We start from the raw sequence: 23,674 nt of genomic DNA on the forward strand, positions 1-23,674 counted from the left end.
GCATCTCTTCTACGCTCGTCTGACATGACGTAATGGGCTGTTTGGAGACAACGCCATTAGGCTGAGCTAATTGCTCCCAGCACTTTAGATCGTCCTGTTTTGACACTCGAGTTCGCTGCAGGGCTGACTTCTATTGCATTATATTGATCATTGTCAAATGAAATATGTGGTGCAACGTGGAGCCTCATTGGTCTTTAGGGCGACACCCTGTGTAATGCCTGTCAAGGGATTTAGGTACGATGGCATATTATCAAATTCAAATCCAGTACAGACTCTGATCTTGTTTATTGTTGAACATTTGCGAGTAACTGAAGCTTTACAACCAACAACCAATATTCAATGATCTATAATCATCTTTTGTTGGCTGACATGGCGGAAACCGTCCCTGAATGTGACGGTGTGATATGATGTTTATGCATCTTAGGGCTGATCAATTATTCAATATGACAATTTATCGCCTTTCAATGGAATCCTATCCTGATGAAATCATATCAAGATATGGTGATATCCCGTTTGGTTGTCTAAATTGACATAAACAAGCACATCCTTACTCCATATTCTCAGGAAATCGGTCGTGAAACATTTTGAGGGAATAGCAATTGAAGAATTGCAGATTTGTTGTAACGTGAGTTGGTGATGTTAAAACAAATCTACATTATTATTGAGCCTGCATGTTAAAATAGTCAGTATATAGCTGGGGAAAAAAAGATTTATTTTTTTCTCTATACTTTCACTCCCACATTATTGATGATTATGGATCTCATTGTAAAACAATATGTTGTGAAAGCACCGATAGTCAACCCGACAATATCATCGCAATATCAGCATCGAGGTGTTTGGTCAAGAACATGGTGATGTCTGATTTTCTCCATATCGCCCCGCCCTAATGTATCTGAAACATAACATCACAGCTGAAGACTACGGATTCTCTTTTTAGTTTTTCTCAAGCTACTTGGTCCAAATACTGGAGACACTGTTCCTGATAAGATTAGAGATGAAGGGATATTTCATTCCTGCCAGCAGAAAATGACACGCCGCGATCAGCTGATGGTTTCACACGGTCCACTTGTGGTTATAAAGTGGGGGTGACAGAGTTAAGTTTAGTGCAAAAATAAATAAATTAACAGCTTGAACTTTCATCTTCGAGACTTCCGACTTCATTGTGATAACTATGGCTACAGCTGATGTATTTTGTGGTTGACGAAATCTTATTCTGATGAGCAAAAGTGACCGGCAAAAAATGTAAAAAGCCGTTCACGTCACCTAAATGTTTTCTACATTGATCTTTGCTTATAAAAGAGCTAGGGGAGATACCAGGCCCACTGAGAGAAACCAGATGTTTGACTGTACAGCTATTTAAACATTAAAGGCACATTTCAGCTCAACATGAGTCTTTACTATGTTCTGTAATCATTTACTTCCACGTTTCTCTCTTGGCCTTTTCTCTCCGTGTTTCACCGACTAGGGAGTCCGCTGACTCTTACTACCAATATCATAGCTGATCGGTTTCAACAATGAGCAGTGGAACAGTCTGCTAGCCTCTAGGCTAATTGATGCAGCGTAAAGACACTGCAGCGCTACGTGGTCCGTCCCAGCCGAGAACGGAGAAATGTCCGGCTGAATTCTTCCTGTTGTGTATTACAGAAGCTCCGAAGCCCAAAACGTTATTCGGGAAAGCCCTACTAGGAGACGTGTTAGCATCAGAGAGTAATGAGTCGGGTACTTTCCCACACAGGAACTGGAGCCAAAGTGAAACCAGCTCTCAGAACCAAACCATGGCATTTAGGGTTGCGTGAAATACATTGAATCTTTCTTATCAAATCCCTGTTCTGGTTCCGGTCAGGCAATTTAGTCTAAAAAGAAGCCAAAAGTGTTGAAATGGAAAACAAAATCACCCGTGTCCCCCTCCACTGTTTCCAATAAAAAACGTGGCGGCAGCAGGTGGCTGCGCTGGCTTTTTGATTCAAATTTTGTCAAGTTGCACAAGCGTGACCAAATCATTATTTGTCATCAAACACACCGCTGGCTGACAATTCATGAACCGCAAGTAGTTAACCAAATCTGAGCTTGTTTTGGTCATCAACACAACCTAAGTGAACTTATCGAGTAGAACCGCAAGAGTCTAACCGGGAAGAATCACGCGACTGGTTCGTCCAGTGTTCCCCTGCTCCCACTTATTATTTCAGCTGAGGGAACTTCAGACACCTCCTCATGATGAGTTCCCGACCTATTCCAGAGAGGACTGCTCCACTTTTGTTTTTTTGTGATGGATGCGTTTCAGACATGCTCTATGGTGTTTGCCACACAGTGGGCCCATTAGGCGGCGTGTTTGTATGTTTTACAGTGTGCGTGCCACATGGTGAGTGTGTGATCACAAGTTGTGGCCCCAGTTGCCAGCGGCCTTGCTTTCCTCAGCCCACCACAACAGATATCACAAGTATGCCAGCCAGTCACACACCACACACACACACACACACACACACACACACACACACACACACACACACACCACACACACACACACGTTCACCCACGTTAGCTCTCTGTGGCATCATTTGGAAGAAACTGTATTGTCACTGGGGGCCGTGCAGCAGTGAGTGCCAGAGGAGGAAGTGACTTGAGTAACGGTGCACTGAGGTCAAGCGTGACAGAGTCCTGTAAGGGACGGGATGCACTATTCCTGGGAGAGACACCTCCCTATTTGTTATCTCTTCTTCATGCCGTTCATAACACCTATCATACAAGATCGAGTAATTTGATTAAATTTAGTACCCCTCCTACTTCTACTACCTTTGGACGTAATGCCTTCCGCTTTGCAGCAGTACATGACTGGAATACACTACAAAATACCCTGAAACTTACATCTCTGATCCCTATCTCCACCTTTAAGCAAAACCTAAATTACATTGCTGACTCTTGTTCCTGCTGACAATCATGAATCATATTTATACACACATATTTAAGCTCTTATTCTTCATTTTTTTGTTGACTGCTTTTATCTTCTTTTCTATGTTCTGCTTTGACTATGTAGTTTCTTTTAATCTCTTTAATCGGTTGCTTGTTCTATGTGTCATGCGTTTGACTATGTAAAGTTGTACAGTATGTTCCTATTTATTTCTGTAGCCTCTTGGCCAGGTCATGTTTGTAAATGAGAATTGGTTCTCAAACAGTTTACCTGGATAAATAAAGGTTAAATAAAAAAAAGAGCGGCATCATGCTGTGTGCCTGCAAATGGATGAGGATTCATTCTAACAAGGGTTGAGGAAATAGACTCAAGGTTCAGAATTGGTGAACTAATTGTACTATAATCACCAAATGTATGTGAACATCCCAGCCCAGATACTTCAGTGTATGTTTTGGTCTGGGTTTGGTTTTCCTGGTTTGTTCTAGGCTTCTCACTTCCAATGAAGGGAAATCCAAAACACTGTGACGTCGCATTAACCAAAAAAAACAAAAAAACAAAAAAACACTTCCAGGTGGACAAGTGGTTATTGATTTGAATTGCGGAGATATTTAAAATCTGAAAACTTGTTTATTTCTATTGTCATTTTAATTTAACGAAAAGCCCATCCAACATTTCCTGAGTAGATGGAGGAAGTACTCTTGACGAGGGACGGAAAATGTTAGTTTTTCGTTAATAAAATGGTGATGCTGCAGCAAGAGAAGCGTGGGGGATTTTCCTTTTTCCAAGTCTAATGTAATTGTCAGCCATAACTGTAACATTTAAAGGTATATAGTTACAAGGTCCGATCTATCTGACGTCTCCGCTGTGCTTATTTCCGGTCCTGTGTTGCTTTGCTAGTTGTCCATATCCACAAAGTTGGATGGGGGGGGGGGGCCTTCTTGTGTTGGCGTTGGACTATGGTTAACTGCCCCTCAGATCTCTGCAGGGTAAATCCAGACAGCTACCTAGACTATCTGTCCAATCGGAGTTTTCTACCGCACGACTAAAACTACTTTTAAACGTACACGTGTTCCACCAAAACAAGTTCCTTCCCGAGGCTATTTTGCAGCGGCACCGTGGCTCCGTCCGGCTCTTAGAACCGCCCAAGACGATTATGATTGGTTTAAAGAAATGCCAATAAACCAGAGCACGTTGTCCTCCCGTCCCAGTGTACCGAATCCAATACTTTTTACGCACCGAACACATTGCCTCTGAAGTATTGATTATCAAAAGAAATGCCTCGTCGATCAATACCCAATTTCAATACCTAAATAAAGTCAACCTCCTCAGTGAGCCAATCAGCACGCATCATGCTTCTACCCAGATCTAATAATGCCCTGCAATAATGATTGGCTGTCAAACGTTACACGCTGTAGAGACACACAGGAATAACTCTACCTTACACAGTGACGGCTCAAGTAGAAAGTATGTAAAAATACATAAAAAGATTTGTGTCATATTCTTTTTTGTTTTATACATCTATATATACATACACATGTACTGTTTATACACCAATTCCTTTGCATCAGCCGTAGCCGATGATACAGGTTGTCGATTTTCTTGAGCCGATATTTGGGGCCGATTCTGCTTTTGCTACTTCAGTTTTCACCATACAAATGTAAACCCTGCCACACTGGATTTGTTTTCGGAATCTGCTCAGCCATTTCTTTCAAAATAATAAACAAAAACGTGTCACTTCTGCAATCATCTTACATTCATATCACCTAAATTATGTGTGTGCAATGTGCATCATTTGGATGGGTGCACTGCATACGGTTAACAAAAGGCTTTCATCAACATCTACAACACAGCCTTGATGATGCGTTGCTTGCGGACATATAAAGACTAATTATAATCAGGCCATCTCAAAATGTCCTTTGTCAACACATTTAAATAATCGGCGAACACAGCAGCCGCGTAAAAACGCAAATATCGGTCCGATATATCGGCCGGCCAATAAGAATTGGTCTATAACTAATTGATATGAATTTGAGATATGTCATTGAAATGGATATTTATCTGAAGATGTATTGTAATATGTATTGTAATTAAAACAAATGTGAGTATGTAGAAATGAAAGAGTAATGTATTATAGCAATGAAAATAGAATGGATGGATGTATGTGCACACATGGAAACATGTGTCCAGGTATTGTTAGCGGTTAAGTGGCAACAAATAAAAAGATGTTTTGAGTCACTCTACATTCCTGACATGTGTACTGTATGAAATTGTTGTATGCAGTATTGCAATTAAATTGGAATGCTGATTGCCTGTGTGAATGTCACATGCTGCAAGAGACACGTGTGTTGATTGAGAGACACTCTCATTGATAGGCGATTGTCTATTGTCCCACACGTGGGGCACACAGAATGGGAGGGGCTTAATGTATTTAAGCCCGGTTGGGTTTGTTGTCCAAAGTACTCTTGATGAAGCTCCAAAAGGGACCAGATATGTTTTTGTGTTAATTAACAGGGAGTGCGAGATTCGTTCCTTAGTTTCCAAATCCGTACTATGTACTTTAAAAATGGGATGGAGAAGGTATCGTGTAGGAACCGGTACCAAAGTCACTGTATTGGTACTGGTATTGGTATTGGTATAGTGAGCAAATCCCCGCACACACTTGTCACCTCTGCATTGCTTTATCATTTTTTTTTTTATTTATTCAGTCATGAGCAAGGTCCTTTGGGACCGACACGTCCACCGACCGCATAAAGTGATGCAGACGTGACAAGTGTGTGCAGGAATGTTCTTTCTTTGGAAATGGATCTCGGAGGGAAATTAATTCCTGTACCACAAAGGAGACAAAACAAGTGGTGTACGCCTCGCTTTCTACTCACCATGGTTTAGTACTTCATGCCACAGATAAATACTCAGCTTCGGGTCTGGGTACTGATAGTACATTTAAATGAGTAGTTTAAAGTTCTATAGGTTAACAAGGTGCTGAGAGCAGATACAAGTTGCTGTGTGTGTGTGTGTGTGTGTGTGTGTGGTGTGTGTGTGTGTGTGTGTGTGTGTGTGTGGCGTGTGTATTATGAGGCCAACATCTGTGTTTCTGCGTGTTTATATGACAGAAAGCCGATTGTGGCTGCACAGAAGAAATGAGAAAGACCAGGACAGGTCTGTATATACCCCATATGTGGCTACACACAGTTGTTTACATGTACTGTATTACGGTAGTACAAGTGTGTGTTGGGGGTGCTTGATTATGGAAACAAATCATAACAAAGTTTATTTGGTCAATATTAAAATCAGGAATATTGAACACGATTAATCATTGTCTTTTGTAACTATGTTGCTTGTACAGGTTGGAACTTCAAAAAATATTGAAATTTGAACAAATCCACAGTGGAAACACCTCAAACTGGGACATTTTCCTCAATATTTTTCCCATTTCAACATTTATTTTCTATTCAGCACACAAGACAAAGAAACAGTTCATCTGCAAACTAAATGTGCAAAATAATTGTTTTCCTTGATGACTTCCTTGATGTTTTTGTGATCATTAAGAGCCAAAATCTTAATTACAACGGAAATGTCGTTATTTTCATAATTGTGTGTGTAATGTGTGTAAATGCAACAGCATGCTGCACATATGCTTGTTCCTCCACCTCCAACACTTGCTAATGTTCCAAAGGGAATAGTCAGAGCTGTATCTGCCCCTCCTCCCACTCTACAGTGCAGCTCCATCTCCTTTCCAAGTTAAAAACCACAGCTCAGCGTGCACACACACACACACACACACACACACACACACAACAACACACACACAGTCTGACAAAGCTCCAATGACAACAACTGGTAGTCACGATAAAGCTAATGTGATGCCATTTTAACGAGGCAGGTCGGGCCTCCACTGATTTTGCTGCTCCTGGCTTTGCATTTCACATCTTTACATAGTCCTGAGGTGATGCAGAGTTTCTGCTGCTTTGGAAATTTTAGTCTTTGTAAGACCCCGCGATGGTCCTTCTCCCGAAAGCTACAGTAAACACAGTCCCATGACAACAACAATAACAGAGAAACAGGCTGACAGGTCGGGGGAATGAGAGAGTGGACAGAAAGCATATGAATGTTGAGATGCAAAAGGTCCATGATAAAGCAAGCCAGACACAAGCAAAGAGACAGGATTAGGAAACAGTCCATCACCACCAGGCCTGCAGCTTGTGTCCATGAGCAAAACTGCTACTGATGAAACGGGAACCACAACAAAGCCAGTATTCCAGTCCTTCACACACACACGCACGCATGGTGGATGCAGGAAAGAAACGGAGATGAGACGTACAGGATGACATAAATTGAGGACAACCACGCTTGTTATTGTAAGTGCAATGATAAGTTAAAGTCAAAAGTCCTTCATCAAACCGTATGAATGTGTCCCAGCCCAGGATAGGAAATTTACAATGTTAAGATCAACAAGCCACTGACACATATCTTCAAATTGGATTCATCCAAAAAATGATTTGCTGTCTTGAAGCCAGTCCTGAGCCTTTTTGGTAAGGTCACAAGGAAAACTCAGCCTAGAGTCATTTTATTCTCCCCAAAACAATTTCCCTTTTTATTTTTGAGGAACTATACAAAAAAAACATTGCAACTTTTATCGCAATTTTTAAGCAAATCCCAGCAGTCCCTCGTGCCAGACTCTGTGTCAGCATGTACCAGAGCCAATGACCAAGCGGGAGGGAGAACGGGTTGAATATTCGTATTCATGATCCGCCGGACAAAAAAAAAAAAAAAAAACTTTTCTGATTAAATTCCTGGGAAGCAATTATTTTATAAAACTGAAACTTTAAACCAAATACACAGTCACAAGAATGAATAAAAACAAAAATAGCTTTATGAAGTTGTTTGCAGACTGCTTACAGAGCTGTAGCAGAGCCAAAGTAGCACACTTTTTAATTATTTACTTTATTGGTTATCAGTCAAAAAAAAAAAAATTTAAAAAAAACCACTGATACGGATCATCTGCAAATTGACAAATATCCTAATAAAAGTGAAAAACACAAATGTCTTTTGACCTAAATACTGCAGATAGAAATAAGCCTGTATGGCTAAATCTGGCACACTTGCATGTTGGACTCTGTACTCATGTTGATTCATGTGCGTTGTCCCTTTTCAATAAAGAAATCTAAAAACAAAAAAAGCTTTTCAGGCTGGACGGCATCCCATGTTGTAATGCTTTTATTGCATGCTTTTTAGGCTGATTGTGGTAAACAATACTTACAACATGTCTAAAAGAAAATGTGTTGTCTCAGCTTGTTTGTTTAAAAGGAAGAAGATCGATCGAGTTTGGCTAAGTTGAGTCCAAGTACTTCTCCTGTTGACATCAATACAATACACCGACCCATAATGCAACACATTGAAGTAGCCTATGTGATTGCAATGGAGCTTTACCACACCAAGTCACATGACATTGACTAGTGTAAAAACACAAACAGATGGTAGCTACTGAGATCTGCTAAGCTAGCTTTTCCTCTAGCAGGAGCTACGTTGGTTTTTGTCTTCTCAGTCTGAAAACAAGGTCAAACGTGGAATAACATCTGAGGTTTTTTTTCATTGGAAAGCCATTTTACACAAAAAGGCGTGGTATTTTTTTTTTTTTTTTTTTTTTTTTTTTTTTTTTAAACAAAAATGTCAGAAAGGTTACAGGTTTGTTTACATTTTGACCAGATATGTAGAATAGGGCTTGTTAACAAACCTCTTATAATTTGTATGTATTTATTTATCAAGTAAAAAGTCAAACATTAGTGTTCTATTTTCTTAAATGTAAAGATTTGCTCTATTTTATATCTTTGCAAATGACACACTAAGGTAATATCTTTGAGGTTTGGACTATTGGTCAAATAAAACTATCAATATGAAGACTATATCCTTGGGCTCTGGGCACCTTTGCTTCGTCTTTGAATAATTGCTCGTGTACAGACATGTACGCAAAAGAGATGTCCTAAAAGTTTAAATGTTTATATCTCTTAGAGTAAGATGTAGAACAAAGTAATACATGGGCATCCTGGTGGCCCAGAGCTCAAGACCATAATCCCAATATTGCTGGTTTGACTCTAGCCGGGAAAACTTTGTTGCATATCATGTTCGGAAATATGGTTTCAAAAAGAAATCTCAGCAGTGATTTTGAAAGACTTCCACTGATACCCAGCCTACGTTCTGAGGGCAGTCAGAATCACACAGCTGCCCGTGTGTAGCAGTTAAGGGCACAGACACAAGTCAGTGATAAGGAGACGATGAGAAACTGCGCTGTGTTTTCTGTCTTCCTGCATGACTAGAACACCACCCAAACCCATCAACACAGCACCTACCCTGGAACGCTCGCACCTCACACACACACACACACACACACACACACACACACACACACACACACACACACACACACAAACACACACACAGAGAGAACATCCTATCCACCCCTGGTTGACACACTACCCTCGGGCCAGTGTGTCAGTGTGTACATGTTGTGCGTTAAAAAGACGACTAATTGCACTGCACGGAGCCGCGTTTTGTGTTTGGAAGGCACTTACCTGTGGTCGAGTGCAGACTCTCCAAGCTCCAGTAACGAGACAGGACCCCCCTCAGTGTTCCACCCAAGCTACCTGCTCCCCCGCCTCCACCCATACATCCACCCACTCCGAGCCCTCCGTCCACCATGCCGTCGGACCCCGCGGCTGTCGGGCTTCCTCCGTCAGAGTCGGAGCCCGGCGACAGCCCCGAGCTGCCGCTGCTCCCGCAGCTGCCCCCGGGCATGGGCACGCCCCCCTCCAAGCCCTGCTGGGTCCGCATCCAGATACTGGATGCACAACAACACGGGGGGGGGGGGGGGGATGGAAGTGGGCAGCGGAGAAGTAATTGGCAGTGAAGAGGAGGCGAGACAGCTGAGCAGGTGGTTTATTCCCAGGGTGAGATCGCAGGAGGAGAAAGAGAAGGTGATATCTGCGGCACTGAGGTAAGCGTCAGCTGTCAACTTGCTGCTTCCTCCTTCCATTCACAGTACAGCAGAGCTGTAGCAGCGCGCCGCTCCTCCACTTCTCTGCTCTGATTGCCTGTCATGCAACAACAGTCTCTCTCTCTCTCTCTCTGCTGACATCAGTGGGGGTCCTACAGGGGGGTTTCTCCGGCGTGGACGGCTCGCTAATGGTGCAGTATTCCTTAAGGTGGAGATGAAAACAACTAGCCCTCCCTCCTGGCTCAGTCCACCCCACCCCTTCCACTGCCCTCCCAAACACACACACACACACACACACACACCACACACACACACACACACACACACACACACACACACACACCCCCTATGTTGGCCATCATATCAGAGTTACGGAGCAGACTTTCAGATTACATTCCTGGCTATTTTCAACCCTATTGGCTCTGTGACAGTCATGGCCGAGGTATGTTATATGTATTGTGTAGAGGCGGTACAACATGCAACATCTATTCAACGTTATGTGATAGTTATGGTTGAACTGTTACCGGACACCAAATCAGTGGATTGTTTTTTTTTTTTTTTTCATTATAGCAATGTATTGCAGCTACTATACCAGTGTAGTACATCCACATACTGCATTATTATTACCGCTTCAAATAATAAATCAATAAATAAATGAAGGTTGTATTCATTGTGGAGGAGGATATTACTGGCTGAACTCCATCAGATTGCTTTAAATAACAGGCTGTTTACTGCCCTCTCTGGCTGAATGTTAAAGTCTGTTGCATACTGAGCTGTGATGTCACCATGTACTGAGTGAGAGGAGAAGTTAAATATATCATCGCTGTCGGGCATATACCGCCTAAGTCCAAAACCGCTGCATTTCAGGGAAAAAAAATAATAAAGGCTAATTTATTTGTATATTATCATTTTATCAAGCTATTTACCTTGGACAAATACAGATGAAATTGCTTTGTTGTCATTTTAATATTTGTAAAACTGAGCAGCACGGTGGCTCAGTGGTTGGCACTGCTGCCTCACAGCCAGCAGTGGAATCTAAGTACTGTACTTAAGTCCAAATGTTAAGGTACTTGTACTTCACTTGAGTCTTTTCTTTTTACATCACTTTCTACTTCTACTCCGCTACATTTCAGAGAGAATTATTGTACTTTTTTCTTCTACATTCATCTGACAGCTTTAGTTAGGATAGATGTTTTACAGCGCGTTCAGGGGACAGGCAGATAGTGAGATGTTTGCTGTATGTGACAAAAGAATGTTGTAGCCCAAAAAACTATAACATCACTTAGAGCACCATTAAGATTTCTGCACACAAACCACATGTAGTTATAAAATCTGATAAACTGGCCAACAATATCCTACAATATCCAATAGCCTACAAATCTAGCTGAAATGATTAGACCATTCAACACACAACTGGGAAGATGTTTCTGCTTTGAGTACTTTTACTTTAAGTACATTTTCCTGATGATACTTACATACTTTTACTTAAGAAACATTTTGAATACAAGACTTTTGCAGTGTGGTATTAGTACTTTTACTTAAGTAAAGGATCTGAATTACTTGTAGGCACGAGAAATCATAAAACCTCCAGATTGACATAAAGGGGGACCAAAACCAAAAAATGTCGTGAAAAATCCCAACTCCCCAAAGCCTGTGGTGGAGGCTTAAAAATAGCTTGAGTCTATTTTGGGTCCCTGTAGGTAATTATCATAGGTCAATACAATCAGCAAGCATTCCTATTTGACAAGCTAGTGCCAGTGAACTATTTGCATTTTTGCTTATGCTAATAAAAAGTTCAAATTGTTTTTAATTTGTTGTTGATTAATGCCTCTACTCTGATAAGATGCTCTCCATCCTCCCCAGCTTTGAGAGATTGTCACTTTGTACAAACAACGTGACAACGTGTTCTGTAATATCTCCAAATCTAGACCCTTCATACCAAAACTATATGCAAAGATGGATCCTAGTAGAGGTAACAGGGAAAAAGTACCGCTGACTCAGGTTGAAAGACTAAAAAGGTAAGTGACGGCTATTCTCTTTTTTTTCCTTTTCTTTTTTTTTTTAAAGATTATTTTTGTGGGCATTTCTAGGCCCTCACTGACAGGACAGCCGAGAGGGGGGATGACATGCAGCGAAGGGCCGCGGGTCAGAGTCATGTCGAGGAGTAAACCTCCGTATATGGGCGCCCGCTCTACCCACTGAGCTATCCGGGTGTCCAAGTGATGGCTATTCTGCTTGTATTTATACAATTTATAATGTGATTATGAAGAAATCACAGATTTTGCTTTACCTGGACTTTGAATATCACACACACACACACACACACACACACACACACACACACACACACACACACACCACACACACACACACACACACACACACACCACACACACACACACACACACACACACACCACACACACACACACACACACACACACACAACACACACACACACAACACACACACAATCTCCTGAACATAACCATATTGAGAAACACAGAGAGAGTTGTGTGGAGCGGAGAGTCTTAATTAGCTTTGGAGCAACTCATTTGGCATTGGCTTCAACGTAACGGACGTTCTTTAATGTAAAAGAGTTACGCACTAAAGCTTTAATAAAATCTTTTCCATTGCATACATTTAAATTCCGTCTATACAACTTTGCCAGTGCCATATTTAATATGCAGTCCAAAGCCAGTGTTGCCCAAAGCTCTGTCATGGTTGAATCAGAGTCAATGAACAAGCTAATCTAAAGCCGTGCACCTCAGGCTAACAGCTGACTGACTTCTCAAGATCGAGCCACCATTGCTATCGGGGGTGTTGGATTTCAGCCTAATGAAACCACCGTAGAGGAGATTACATGAGAAAAAGAGATGTATCACTGTACAGATTTAGTCTGCTCTGCTGGGGTTCAGAATGATGAAGCATAGACCCGTGTAAAAAGATTAAAGTGGCTTTGTGTGTGCGGTCCCATTCAGTGAGGTAGCACTGCAGCGGCCTCATGATTCGGCTGACAATTCAATTTAGTCCAACAAATCTAATTACACTGAGGACATCTGCAGCAAGAGCACTGAGCTCCCTGTGAGAGGTGTACAGACACTTTGACATGATAGCCAGTCTGATCGCTCATCCAGCCGCACTTATGCACCCAGAGGACTTAGTTACCAGTTTATCAGGTACACCGAGCGGTCTGGGGTTGCTGCCGTTAACGTCGCATTTGATGTCATATTCAATATGTCAAGATCAATATAGGGATGAGACCTCCTTTTTTCTTTTTCTTTTTTAGAAGTGGAGAAATGCACCATTTCAAGGAAGTCTTCCTTGCGATTGTAGGCCTTCCAGATTTCAGATGGTATTAAATCTGGACTTTTCCAAAGAGGGTTTTTCTTTGATTGTTTGTCATCCGGCCCGGAACTCCAGCATCTTTTCAGAGTCTACATTCACATTGCTAAGTTTTGGTTTAAAAATTAATATCTTTTGCTATGTTTCCCCCTCTCATTCCCCCCTGCTCTGGCATTTCCCCCTCTCATTCCCACTGCTCTCGGTTTTCACCTTCTCATTCCCCCTGCTCTGGCTTTTCCGAGCCCCTAAACCGGAGCCATTTGGAGAAACTTCTGACCCGTTTCGGTTTGGAGTCTGCGAGGTTGTGATGCTGTCTCAACGGCCACAAACAAAGACCTTTGGCAACACCGACACTGGCGCAAATGTTTTGCTGCCTGATTTGGTCCTATAGGTTATATACACTCTGAGACTAAGCTACACATGTTACCATGGCAACTACCAGCAACAGGCGGATTATACACACTGCCTCCCGTTTACGCCCAGTATTCCAGAATGTTGATGAGATGTGCTGTTTGGGCGTGTTAGTTTAAACAAAGATTAGTTCTTCTACTGGAGATAAAAACACTTTGTGCACGGAGATTTGCCCCAAACTCTGCTAAATGCTTAAAAAAAGAGATCTAAAGTAGAAGTTGTTGAAATAATCTCATAACACTGACAGACCTTTAGGGCTTTTTACTTAACTAAAAAGGAAGGAAAGTAGATCAAAGAAAAGAGTTTTAGGCTCAAAACCGGATCTGATGGTACAGCAGCAGTTAAGTGGAAAAGAGGCATGCTATCAGATAAATGTAAAACCACAGCATGTAAAAGGCAGGAACGAGTGTGTCGAAATTTGCACTCATAGGTTAGGTTCATTGTCTTGTTACATTTGGCAACAACAACAAGATTAAGGCAAAGCTCTTGTTTGGCTGGTAAGACAATATTAAACAGCCATGTGTTTGGCTTTTGTGTTAAATTAAAAATACTTTTTTGTAAAACAATGCGCTCATACCGATGTATCAAACAATATAGTTTCAGTAGTGGTACTAAAATCAGGCAACATGATAGACAACGTTGAAGAATTAGAAAGAAAGGTCACGTGATTTACAGGGCTGATGTGATTCAGTGAGATGGGTCTGATAGTCCGATAATGTAGAAGTGTCTTTCCTCTCTCTGTCTCAAGATGCATCTGTATGGTAAGAGGGACGTTGTAAATGTTGCTTTACAGTGAGAAGTTACTGCAGCCAGCAGGGGAAATGAGGTACTGCACTGGTTCTGTGGTTCTGTGGTTCTAATGCCAGCCTCAGCCAAAAGGTTACGAGGCTGCGTAGTTCACTGAGGTTTTCTGGTGTTGCCGGCAGCAGTTTTAAGCAATAAAAGGTCTGCATATCCATTTAGTGCAACGTGTTTGTGGGTACAGCACATGCAACATGTAAGCTAGTGACTCAGTTCCAGATACACCCAGCACAAACTCAACATTGATTCACTGACGTTAAATCATTTAATAATGATCGTCAGCCTGTGGGGTAGCAATAGAGTAACATGATAAAATAAACTGAGGCAGGTCACTCACCTCCTCCTGTTAAAGTGTTGGATTGGCTTTTAGACGAGAAATTTGAGGCTGCGCACAGCGCACACACACTTTTATCTAGCAACCAAAAAAAAAATGTCCGGCTCCAATGTTCCACCAGCCCCTGGAACCAATCAACCACCCCAGGTGAATCTGAATAAGAGCGGCATCTAAAATGCAGGAGACTTAACCAGAGTAGGTACTTACAGGAGTAGATGTGTCTTCTCCAGCCCAGGCAGTCAAGACCGATGGGGGTGCTCTGAGAAAAGCAGTGGGATTTGAGGGGCATCCCCCGGAAGGCTTCAATGGGCCCCAAGATAACTCCAGCATCAGTCTGTGGGAATAAAAGGGGGATTCTTTTTTTCTTTTTCTTCAAATCACTGATATTACCACCGACATTCATTCGTCTGCTAATGATGAACTAGACATAAACCCGTAAAAAACGACAATCACTCATCTATATAACTGAGAAGAAAAGAATACAAGATGGATGGGCATGCATGAATGAATGGTGCAGAAGAGTGGAAACTAGGAGGCCATGCTTGAAACAGAAAGTGAAGTGATGGCAGGCTTCATGTCCAAGAAAAAACTGTCAGAAGCCACCAGAGAGAAAACAGACTGTCCAGGAGGAACAGAAACTCAGAAGCGAGGCAGAGAAGGGAGAAGATGAGCATCACAAAGACTTCCAAGGTTTTGGATCTTTTGCTTTGGCGGCTCGTGGCGCTGTGGCCACATCTTACTTTGTCCACGTCTTCGCATAACAGTGTGTTGAGTTGGCCCAGGCTCCCCCTGATAGCTCGGGCCAGTTTGCGTTGGTATTTCTTTCGCTCTTCAATCCAGAGGTCGTCTGAAAACTTTGGCCTCGGCTGCCGGCCGCCTCCATCGGGGCCCAGGTCCACCCAGCAGCCAGTCCTCAGCCCAGCGAGAACCACCGAGGCCTTCCCCTCGCACTTCTCCCCCAACAGCCTTCTTGTTCTGGACTGGCTCGCGGGGCGGCCCTCGGTCTGTGTACCCTTGTGAGTGCACAGTTAATTGGTTAGTCACGGTCACATTTTCTATACCGATTCCTCCACCCCCCCCCTTTTTGTCCCCCAGGTACAGTGCGGTGGCTACATTTACCTGGAATGTGTTTGTATTTGTATAAGGGCTGCACTACTGTATATATATATATATATTTTTTTTTTTGTCATTAACACAATATCAACTTGCGTAGTTAATCTATTGGATGACTGCGACACATCGCAAATTATTTTTTGTGTTAGTTGAAAGATTATCAGTAGAAAACTGCACTTTAACGTTGTCCTCGGGTCAAATTTCATATACATCAGAAATTTGTTTGTAAAATAAATGATCAGTACACAACTTTGGATTGAATGTAGGTGCTTTATTCAATTTTATAGCATTTGAATAAAATTTTAAAAAATGCAAAAATTGACAAAAGTGTCAAAAATGTTTAAATTTTAAATTTTGAGCCAAAACAAATCTAAAAGTCGCATGGTCAACGGGAAGACAACACAAGGGTTAAAATGTTGCTCTTGTTTCAGCGCTGCCGTTTATGTTCAACTCAACGTTCAGTTTGTTTAAATAAAAACGTTGGCAATGATTTCCTTTCTTTGGTTTTTAATTAGTAGAATACTGAAAGCAGCAGAACAGAGAACACTGCAATACCGGTTTATTTATCACAAGTAAATCGTTACTGCGATACTCAACGTTACCGCGTATTGCTTATTTCCGTCGCATCGTGCAGCCCTAGTGTGTATGATCTGACATGAGCATGGATCTTGTACTACAGGCGCTTCCATTCGCTGGAACACAGCTGGTTAGTCGACCCCAACATCCAGTTTCAGGGTCTATTACAGTGTCATTGTGTTGTACTTTACAATGTTGATCACACAGCAAGGTTTAAACCTGTGACCGTGTACACAATGAAAGTACATCAAACCATTGAAATTTAGCGAATCTAGTGTCATGACTCTCTTCCAATATCCACTATTTTCCCATCAACTTTTTTTGCATTATATATTCCAGTAGAAATTAATATGTTACTGTACATTACAAAGTAGCCTGTTCCATATGGTTCTACAATTTTAATCACATACAATATACAGAATAAATGTACTGGAACAATGATATGGACAAATATGTAAAGGACTGAAATGGAAAAAGGGAACATATTACTTTTTTTTTCTGTGTCAAATCCCACTGACGCTGAGATACATGGCGTGCTTAGTGAAGTGAACTCTCCTGCTCTTCTGTGCCACAGCTTGAATCTCTCCTTGATTTCACTGTGCCACTGCCTACATCAACACTGAAAGTGTATGCATTTTTTGGAATGTCTGAGCAGTCGTTCAGGTCTTTTTAAAGTGGCATCAGTGAAAGTGTCAAAGGCATGACAGGACAGACACGTAATTTACATTAGCTGCTTAGTTATGTCACTAGTCAGCTGTTCTCATTAACTGTGTAACGCTGGAGGGAACCTAAGCTTGTATGTAGGTACACAAAGCAGCCTCTGCCCTTTCAATGTCTCTTTAGAGGTGTGTTGAGATGTAAACATCAAAAAGGAACTGCCAGATTGTCAAAATCAGGCAGTGGGACATTTCTTTTGTTAAATTGAACATCAAGTGAGAGGATGCCACAAGGGGGGGCTGGTCCTCAAGTAATCCTGCTCTGGCTGTGTATCACAGGACTATTGTAGGAACTGGCGAAGGGGTGGGGGGGGGGTGGGGGTGTGTGATGGTAACCAGCTAACTCACAGAATGGAAATCTACCGCACTGCTGGGGGCCGAGAGGGAGAAAGAGTTGACGCTGCTGTTTTCTCTCCTCCTCTTCATCTGGTTCACAGAGCGCCACAGAGAAAGAGAGACTTGTTCTCTGTCCTAACCCAGATACTGACAGATACACTGGCAACCACCCTAACACACACAAACACCATCATCTGCAGAGCAAGAGATTAACTGGTGCTGTTTTTTTTTTTCACCCCACTATTCATTGCGAGCCAGAGTTAGTGTGTGTGTGAGTTGAAGGAGGGGATGAAACACTTTTCCCAGGGAGCTGGAACTCCATTGGCATCTTAATTGAGGCATGAACAAGGCCCGTTTCATCTATTCAGCTTTAGGGTGATATTTAACCTCCAAAAAAGTAGTGCATTTACAACATTTACACGTGCACACATTTGAATAAGAACCCAGTAAAACATCTGTACTTATTAAAGATCATAATTTCAGTAGAACATTTTTTTCATGTCCCTGTGGTGACAAACAGACTTTTCTTACCTCTAATTCGTTGATAGAGCCGATGGCATACAGGCTGACGTGTGATTGGCTGTCTATTCTGCATTCAGCTGCATCCAGAGGGCTGAGGCTGAGACCCAGAGGGCTGGCTGAGGGTTTCAGGGTCTTAGGTCTCTCGGGGGGGTCCGTTAATCCCTCCATGCTGACCGACTGGCCCAGAAGGATAGGGCAGACAGTACTGGTCCTTGCTGAGTGAGGGTAGTAAAAGATTTTACGCTGAGCCGCTGGCCTAGGACTGTTGGGTTTCGGGCTCATTGGCCGTAGGGGGCTCTTAGTCAAACCCTCGCTGGCCACTGGGTGAGACCTGGTGCAGGATGGCGGAAGCTGATGAGTAAGGGTGCCTACTGCGCAGGAACTTAAAGGTGAAACAGGACTGGTGTGATGGGGCTGTGGGACTGCAGAGGCTAAAAATGGAAGTGGGCCGGACACACACAGTGTGGTAGGTACACCATTCGGTGAACATTTTCTTCTCTGGCCCTCAGATTTCCACCCATGGGGGTTTTCCTTTCCACTACCGTGTGGAACTCCCCGCTTGGTGATGGGATCAGTGTGGCGAAGGGCTCTGAGGGAGGATGGTGACCCTGGACTGCTGAGCCTGTCCAGCGGTGGAGAGGACGTTAAATCTCCACAGCCCCGGCCAGAAGCCGCGTTGCTACATTCCTCATCTGGCAATGAATGAGTTCTTTTCAGCAGCTCAGCCTCCTTGGTCCTTTTTGGCTTCCTCCTGGATTGCTTGGCTGCAGCAGAATCCACATCAATGCCCACTGTGGGCTGCTCCTCATTCTCCTTATCCATCGACCGGGACTCAAACAGGCTGGAAATGGACTTGTGTGCTTGTGCAAAGCGCATGCGGATGTTTAAACTGTCGTTGCTCTTGCTCCTCTTGTAGGTCTGTCCATTGGGTGACTGGACTTGCCTGAGGAGGGGGTTATCTGGGCTGGGTCCCCCGTTACCCTCCCCACTACTCCCTTGGCTGACTGGCTGATGGCCATGGCGAGTGTCGGGGGTCGAGGGGTAAAAGCCACAGTCCTCTTCTATCTCGCAATGCGATGAGGACAACGCCTGGTGAGCGGTTTGATTCAGGATGTCACCTTTGACAAAAACCTCGTCGTCTGAGTTGTCCCTATGTGGCCCTTCCCCAGACAGAGGGCCCTCACCTCCCCCATCTGATGATTCCTGGGGGCACTCATCACTTTTAGAACCTTTTGAGCCCTTAGCCTTCCTAAAAGAAGGCATTTTAGCAAAGACGGAAAACTTAGAGCCTTTATTCCCTGTCTGGGTGCCTTTTGTTTTGCTTCTCTTGGTCGTTTTGTCAAGGTTGGCACTTCTGGCAGAAATGTCAAAGTGAGGGTCGTCCAACTCGTCGCAGTTGCTGCTAGCTGAGGTGGAAGAAACAGCATCGTAGGCAACCGTGTTAGGTCTGGAGTGCCTTTCATCTCTACCACATAGAACAGGTGTTGCTGGGTTGACCTCAGGTTCTAACTCAGCAGCTGTCAGAGATTCTTCTTCCATTTCAGGCTGGTGGTGTTGACTCTTGGGGCTGGAGATGTCCCCTGAAAGGTTAGCAATATCCCCCCCAACGTCTTTAGCAGGCACCATAACCTCATAGTCTATCTTTGTTTCTATTTTTAAATCATCCTCTGTTGTGCCGTAGTTTTCCAGTGAACGCTCAGTCTCCAAAATTGGCTCTAAACAACTGACAGCAAGCAGGTTGTGGCTAACATCAGGGTGCGAGTACCTTACTACCCTCACCTCCTGCTGTGGAGCTGTCAATCTGACCGGCGTAGGGTCTCTACACTCTTCAGCCGGAGTATATTCCTCAAACAATTTGGATAAGTTGCCTCTTCTCCTATTAGGTAAGCTGTGATCCTCTGGCTGGCTACAGTAGTGCCCTTCTCTCGCTTTAAATTCACTGTCCATTAATAGGCCTCTGCTCTCTGAACGTGACACTAAAGATTGAAGGCCTTCACTTCTTTCTGGATGAGAGCAGTTGAACCTTAGACTTACAACAGTTTTATCTTCAATAATCTTCTCGGTCTTCAGATCTTCTAGCTGGTCTGCATGAGCGGGGCTTGAATGGCTGTGGCTGGCCCTGCTTTCCCCTAGCACAGATTCAGTGTCCTGACTGCTGCAGTTGGCTTCGTGGTCCAGTGAAGACAGGAGCAACTCTGAATCTTCCTGGGGCTTGTCTACATCTTTCGAGGGGTCAGAGGTCACATTTGTTGATGGTTCAACCACAGGACGATTGATACTCTCATTACATTCGTAGTTGCTCGGGGCTTCCTGTGACGTACACCCTAAACCCTCCCCTCTCCCCACCCTGTTTGTACTGGCCTTGGTGTTATTGTTGGAGTCTGAGAGCAGAGAAACAGGAGCGGTCAGGCTACATGGAGGCTTAGGGATCTTTAGAACGTGCTTACAATTGCTAGAAATGCTGCTGACAGCAGTTTGTATGTTTGTCAGAGAAATGGCCCTTTGAGCTATGCCTGGGTGTCCTCCGCTACTGTCCTGTGTGGACTCAGCAGCAGCAGGAGAGGGGGATGACGTTCCTGTCCTATTAGGCACATGCTGAGTAAAGTAGGCATCTGGATCACTGGGTGTTTCTTTTGGCCCTACTCTCAGCTCTATGTGCTCAGAAAGCTCTATTGTGCCAAGTTGTGACTGTAAGAGATTGGCTTTGCTTACTGCTTCCACAATTTCTTCCTGGTGATGATAAACATGACTGCCCTCCACCTCCTGTTCTTGGTTTTTCCGGAGAAGAGAGCCCATGATCCTTCCCCCCTCCTCTCTCCTCCAAAGTTCTCTGATAACAGAGGGGAGGTTTCCTCTGCTCCTTGGTTGCCAGAAATAAGCAACAGATTATTTGAGAATTGGCGATGAGGCAAATGGTTTCCAGGATCCTTCCCAGTGTCAGACTGGATTTGAGCTGAGTCAGATCCTGGTTCTACAGAGCCAGGCTGTGCCCTCTCTGAAAGCGTGTCCACAGAATGGAACTGCCTATGACTGAGTATTTCTATGGTAGCACCCCCCTGATCCAAGTGATGAGGGAATAAATCCTGGGTTTGACCTGGAACTTGCCATGTTTGTAACCTTGCACTTTGTGTTTGATCCGGTTGCCTCTCAGCAAGCGCCTCCCGGTCCGAGTCCGCCAACGGGACAGGTGAGGCTAGCGGAGAAACCTTCGGAACCGTAGCACAGGTATCTAAGAGAAAAGAGGATGCGGTCTCTGTGGAAAACGTGATGGAGGAACATAATTCATTTACTCTCCCAGATGGCGTGGTCCCCTCTGTTGTAGTACCAGCACACCCAAACTGCTCCGTCTGGAAGCAGACACCCGACACCCCTCCCTTATCCCGGGGCTTTGTCTCAATTGTACAAACCTGAGGGCGGATCAGTGACGGCCCTTTGTTGGAGCTCTCTTCACACAAAGCTTGAGAACAGCAAATGTCCACCTTGTGAGCCAATGTATTGACCGTGTCGAGTGTGTCTCTGAGCTTAGCTGACTTTGTGTTATGTGACATGCTATTTGTCTTTGCGCCATGTGCTTCTGTGATGTTTGGACTTGTTACAAAAATGTCTGTAATTAACTGAGAGTCTGTGTGTTTTGTCTCAGACGCAGAGGGTGTTGGTGTAGCGTCATCTGTTTCTGCATTTAATAGATCAGCAAAATGAGTATGAGCAATGCGTGCGTTGTCTTTATAATGAGTCTCTATTTTGTGATGTGATCTATTAAAATGTGTCCCGACACTCTTGCACAAGTCCCTTCTGTCCTCGTGCCCTTTTAGAGCCTGTATGTCTTTGTCTTTGCGGACTACATCCTGGTGCTCTAAATTTTCCTTCTGTCTGTGATGTCTTTCAGTACAGTCACTACTGCATCTATTTGAACGGGGGTTAAACTCGAGAGAGCAAGCGCGGAGTTGTTCAACATTCTTCACTTCTACATCCTGAACATTACAGACGTCTACTCTTATTCTGTCTGTTGTCTCTTCACTTTCTCTATGTGTGCTCCCTGTCTGTAACCGCGTGTTAGGTTCAAGTGCGATTCGCTGCGGTAGCTTCTTGTCCTCTGTGGTATCCACATGTATCACACATGTTTCTGAGTCTGTAGATTCATTCAGTCTGTTGGTGTGGTTTTCTGCAGGTTGTGTATGCAACGTCACTTCCTGAGCGTCTGCTGGACTATTTACCTTCTTGGTAAAGGTGTCTGTGTTGTGTTGGGTGTGTACATGTAAACTGTATGGCTCAGTGCTGCCCTGGACTTGAGTTTCTGTGCAAACAGCCTGTAAACCAGACTGTTCTTGATGCAAGTCCCGTTTTAGTTCCTCTGTACTTGGACGGGGTCGAATATGAACTGAGTGCAGGTCTCTAGTGCTGAGCTTCGAGGGAATATTAGGGTCCACGTGGTTCTCTGGGCTTTTCCTCCTTCGGCCACATCCAAATCGTCCAACATAAGTCTCTGTGGTATCTCTGTGGTCGTCCTTGGCGGTCGCTGACTCTCTGCGTCGGGCTTTTCTTTGCCCAGTGCAGAAAGTGCTGCCGGCTGTTCGCCGACCAAGGTAGGTGCCTTCTAGTCCCAGCAGGGAATCCAGAGAGTCCTCACGGTCCAGGCCAAAATCACATGTGTCCAACCCTCCTGGGCCTCTCTCGCACCATTCCAGGGAGTCAGCACCCAAATCCCCCTCCTCTAAGCCTAATCCTTCAGAGAGGTGTGGGGGGTGTTCAAGGGCATCCTGGGGCTGTGGAGACAGTAAAGAAGAGGGTGAGCTAGTCCTAAAGATATACAATACTTAAAAAGTACCCATCGTTCTAGTCACTTCCAGTAATATAAACTGTTCAAATATAAACTGTTCAAACGTCCCTCTGTCAAAGTCAACAAATAAATCATTTCAGTCATTTGTAAGGCAAGTTAGTTTGTTTTTAAAGTCAAATTAAACTTTGAATTCTCCTGCATTTTGTGTAAAGAAATATGAATTATAAATTATATTTTGGCTATTACCTATACATTTTTCAAAAAGTGAATTATATTGTTTTAGGACATATGCATGTATTTGGAAGCAGGTTCTTAGCCTCAACAATAAAATAAAAATATATAAATAAAAATAATAAAAATGAGTTCCAACAGCCCTAGTACAGTGTCATGGAGTAGAGTTTGGACTTCTAAGGTGGGAAACATTTGCCTAATAACTGCTTATTGTTGAATTAAAGCATCTCATGAACCAAAAAGCACATTACAATTACAATTTGGACCCAATTACCGTAGTACACAGGCCAAAACAAAACAAGAAGATATATCCATATTGTTGCTACTTATACATATAGTTCAAAGTGTCTCTGGTACATGCACAATCCCTAATTAAAATCCTACAATTTCAGTCTTACTTACTCTCCAGCGCTTGAATGCATCAGCTGTATCCAGCACCAGAGCACATAGGCGAGCAGCAAACCAGCTCAGCACTGTTCCCATGGCGTCCCACATACATAACCACAAAGTTCATACACACACACACACACACACACACACACACACGCACACAAACGCACACAAACACACACACACACAGTTGCAGGGTCTCCTCTTTCCTGATACTACATGCCCGGAGC

General features: G+C 43.4%; 1 protein-coding gene across 6 annotated transcripts in view; it reads right to left on the reverse strand.

The window, feature by feature from the left end:
• arhgef4 (Rho guanine nucleotide exchange factor (GEF) 4) overlaps positions 1–23,674 on the reverse strand; it is an 83,806-nt gene that overhangs the window by 55,171 nt on the left and 4,961 nt on the right. For 3 of the 6 annotated variants that reach the window (XM_032504352.1, XM_032504351.1, XM_032504350.1), the window contains exons 1-3: positions 18,056–21,108; positions 15,524–15,796; positions 14,991–15,117 (exon numbers count right to left, since the gene is read on the reverse strand). In XM_032504352.1, the coding sequence (XP_032360243.1) occupies positions 14,991–15,117; positions 15,524–15,796; positions 18,056–20,842 (3,187 nt within the window). In that variant the 5' untranslated portion in view covers positions 20,843–21,108. Of the gene's footprint in view, positions 1–9,471; positions 9,995–14,990; positions 15,118–15,523; positions 15,797–18,055; positions 21,109–23,674 lie in introns of those variants that run through there. The other 3 variants (XM_032504354.1, XM_032504353.1, XM_032504355.1) reach the window with 3 other exon arrangements.

Source organism: Etheostoma spectabile, chromosome 22, assembly GCF_008692095.1.
Source record: "Etheostoma spectabile isolate EspeVRDwgs_2016 chromosome 22, UIUC_Espe_1.0, whole genome shotgun sequence".
In the NCBI taxonomy this organism is placed as follows: domain Eukaryota; kingdom Metazoa; phylum Chordata; class Actinopteri; order Perciformes; family Percidae; genus Etheostoma; species Etheostoma spectabile.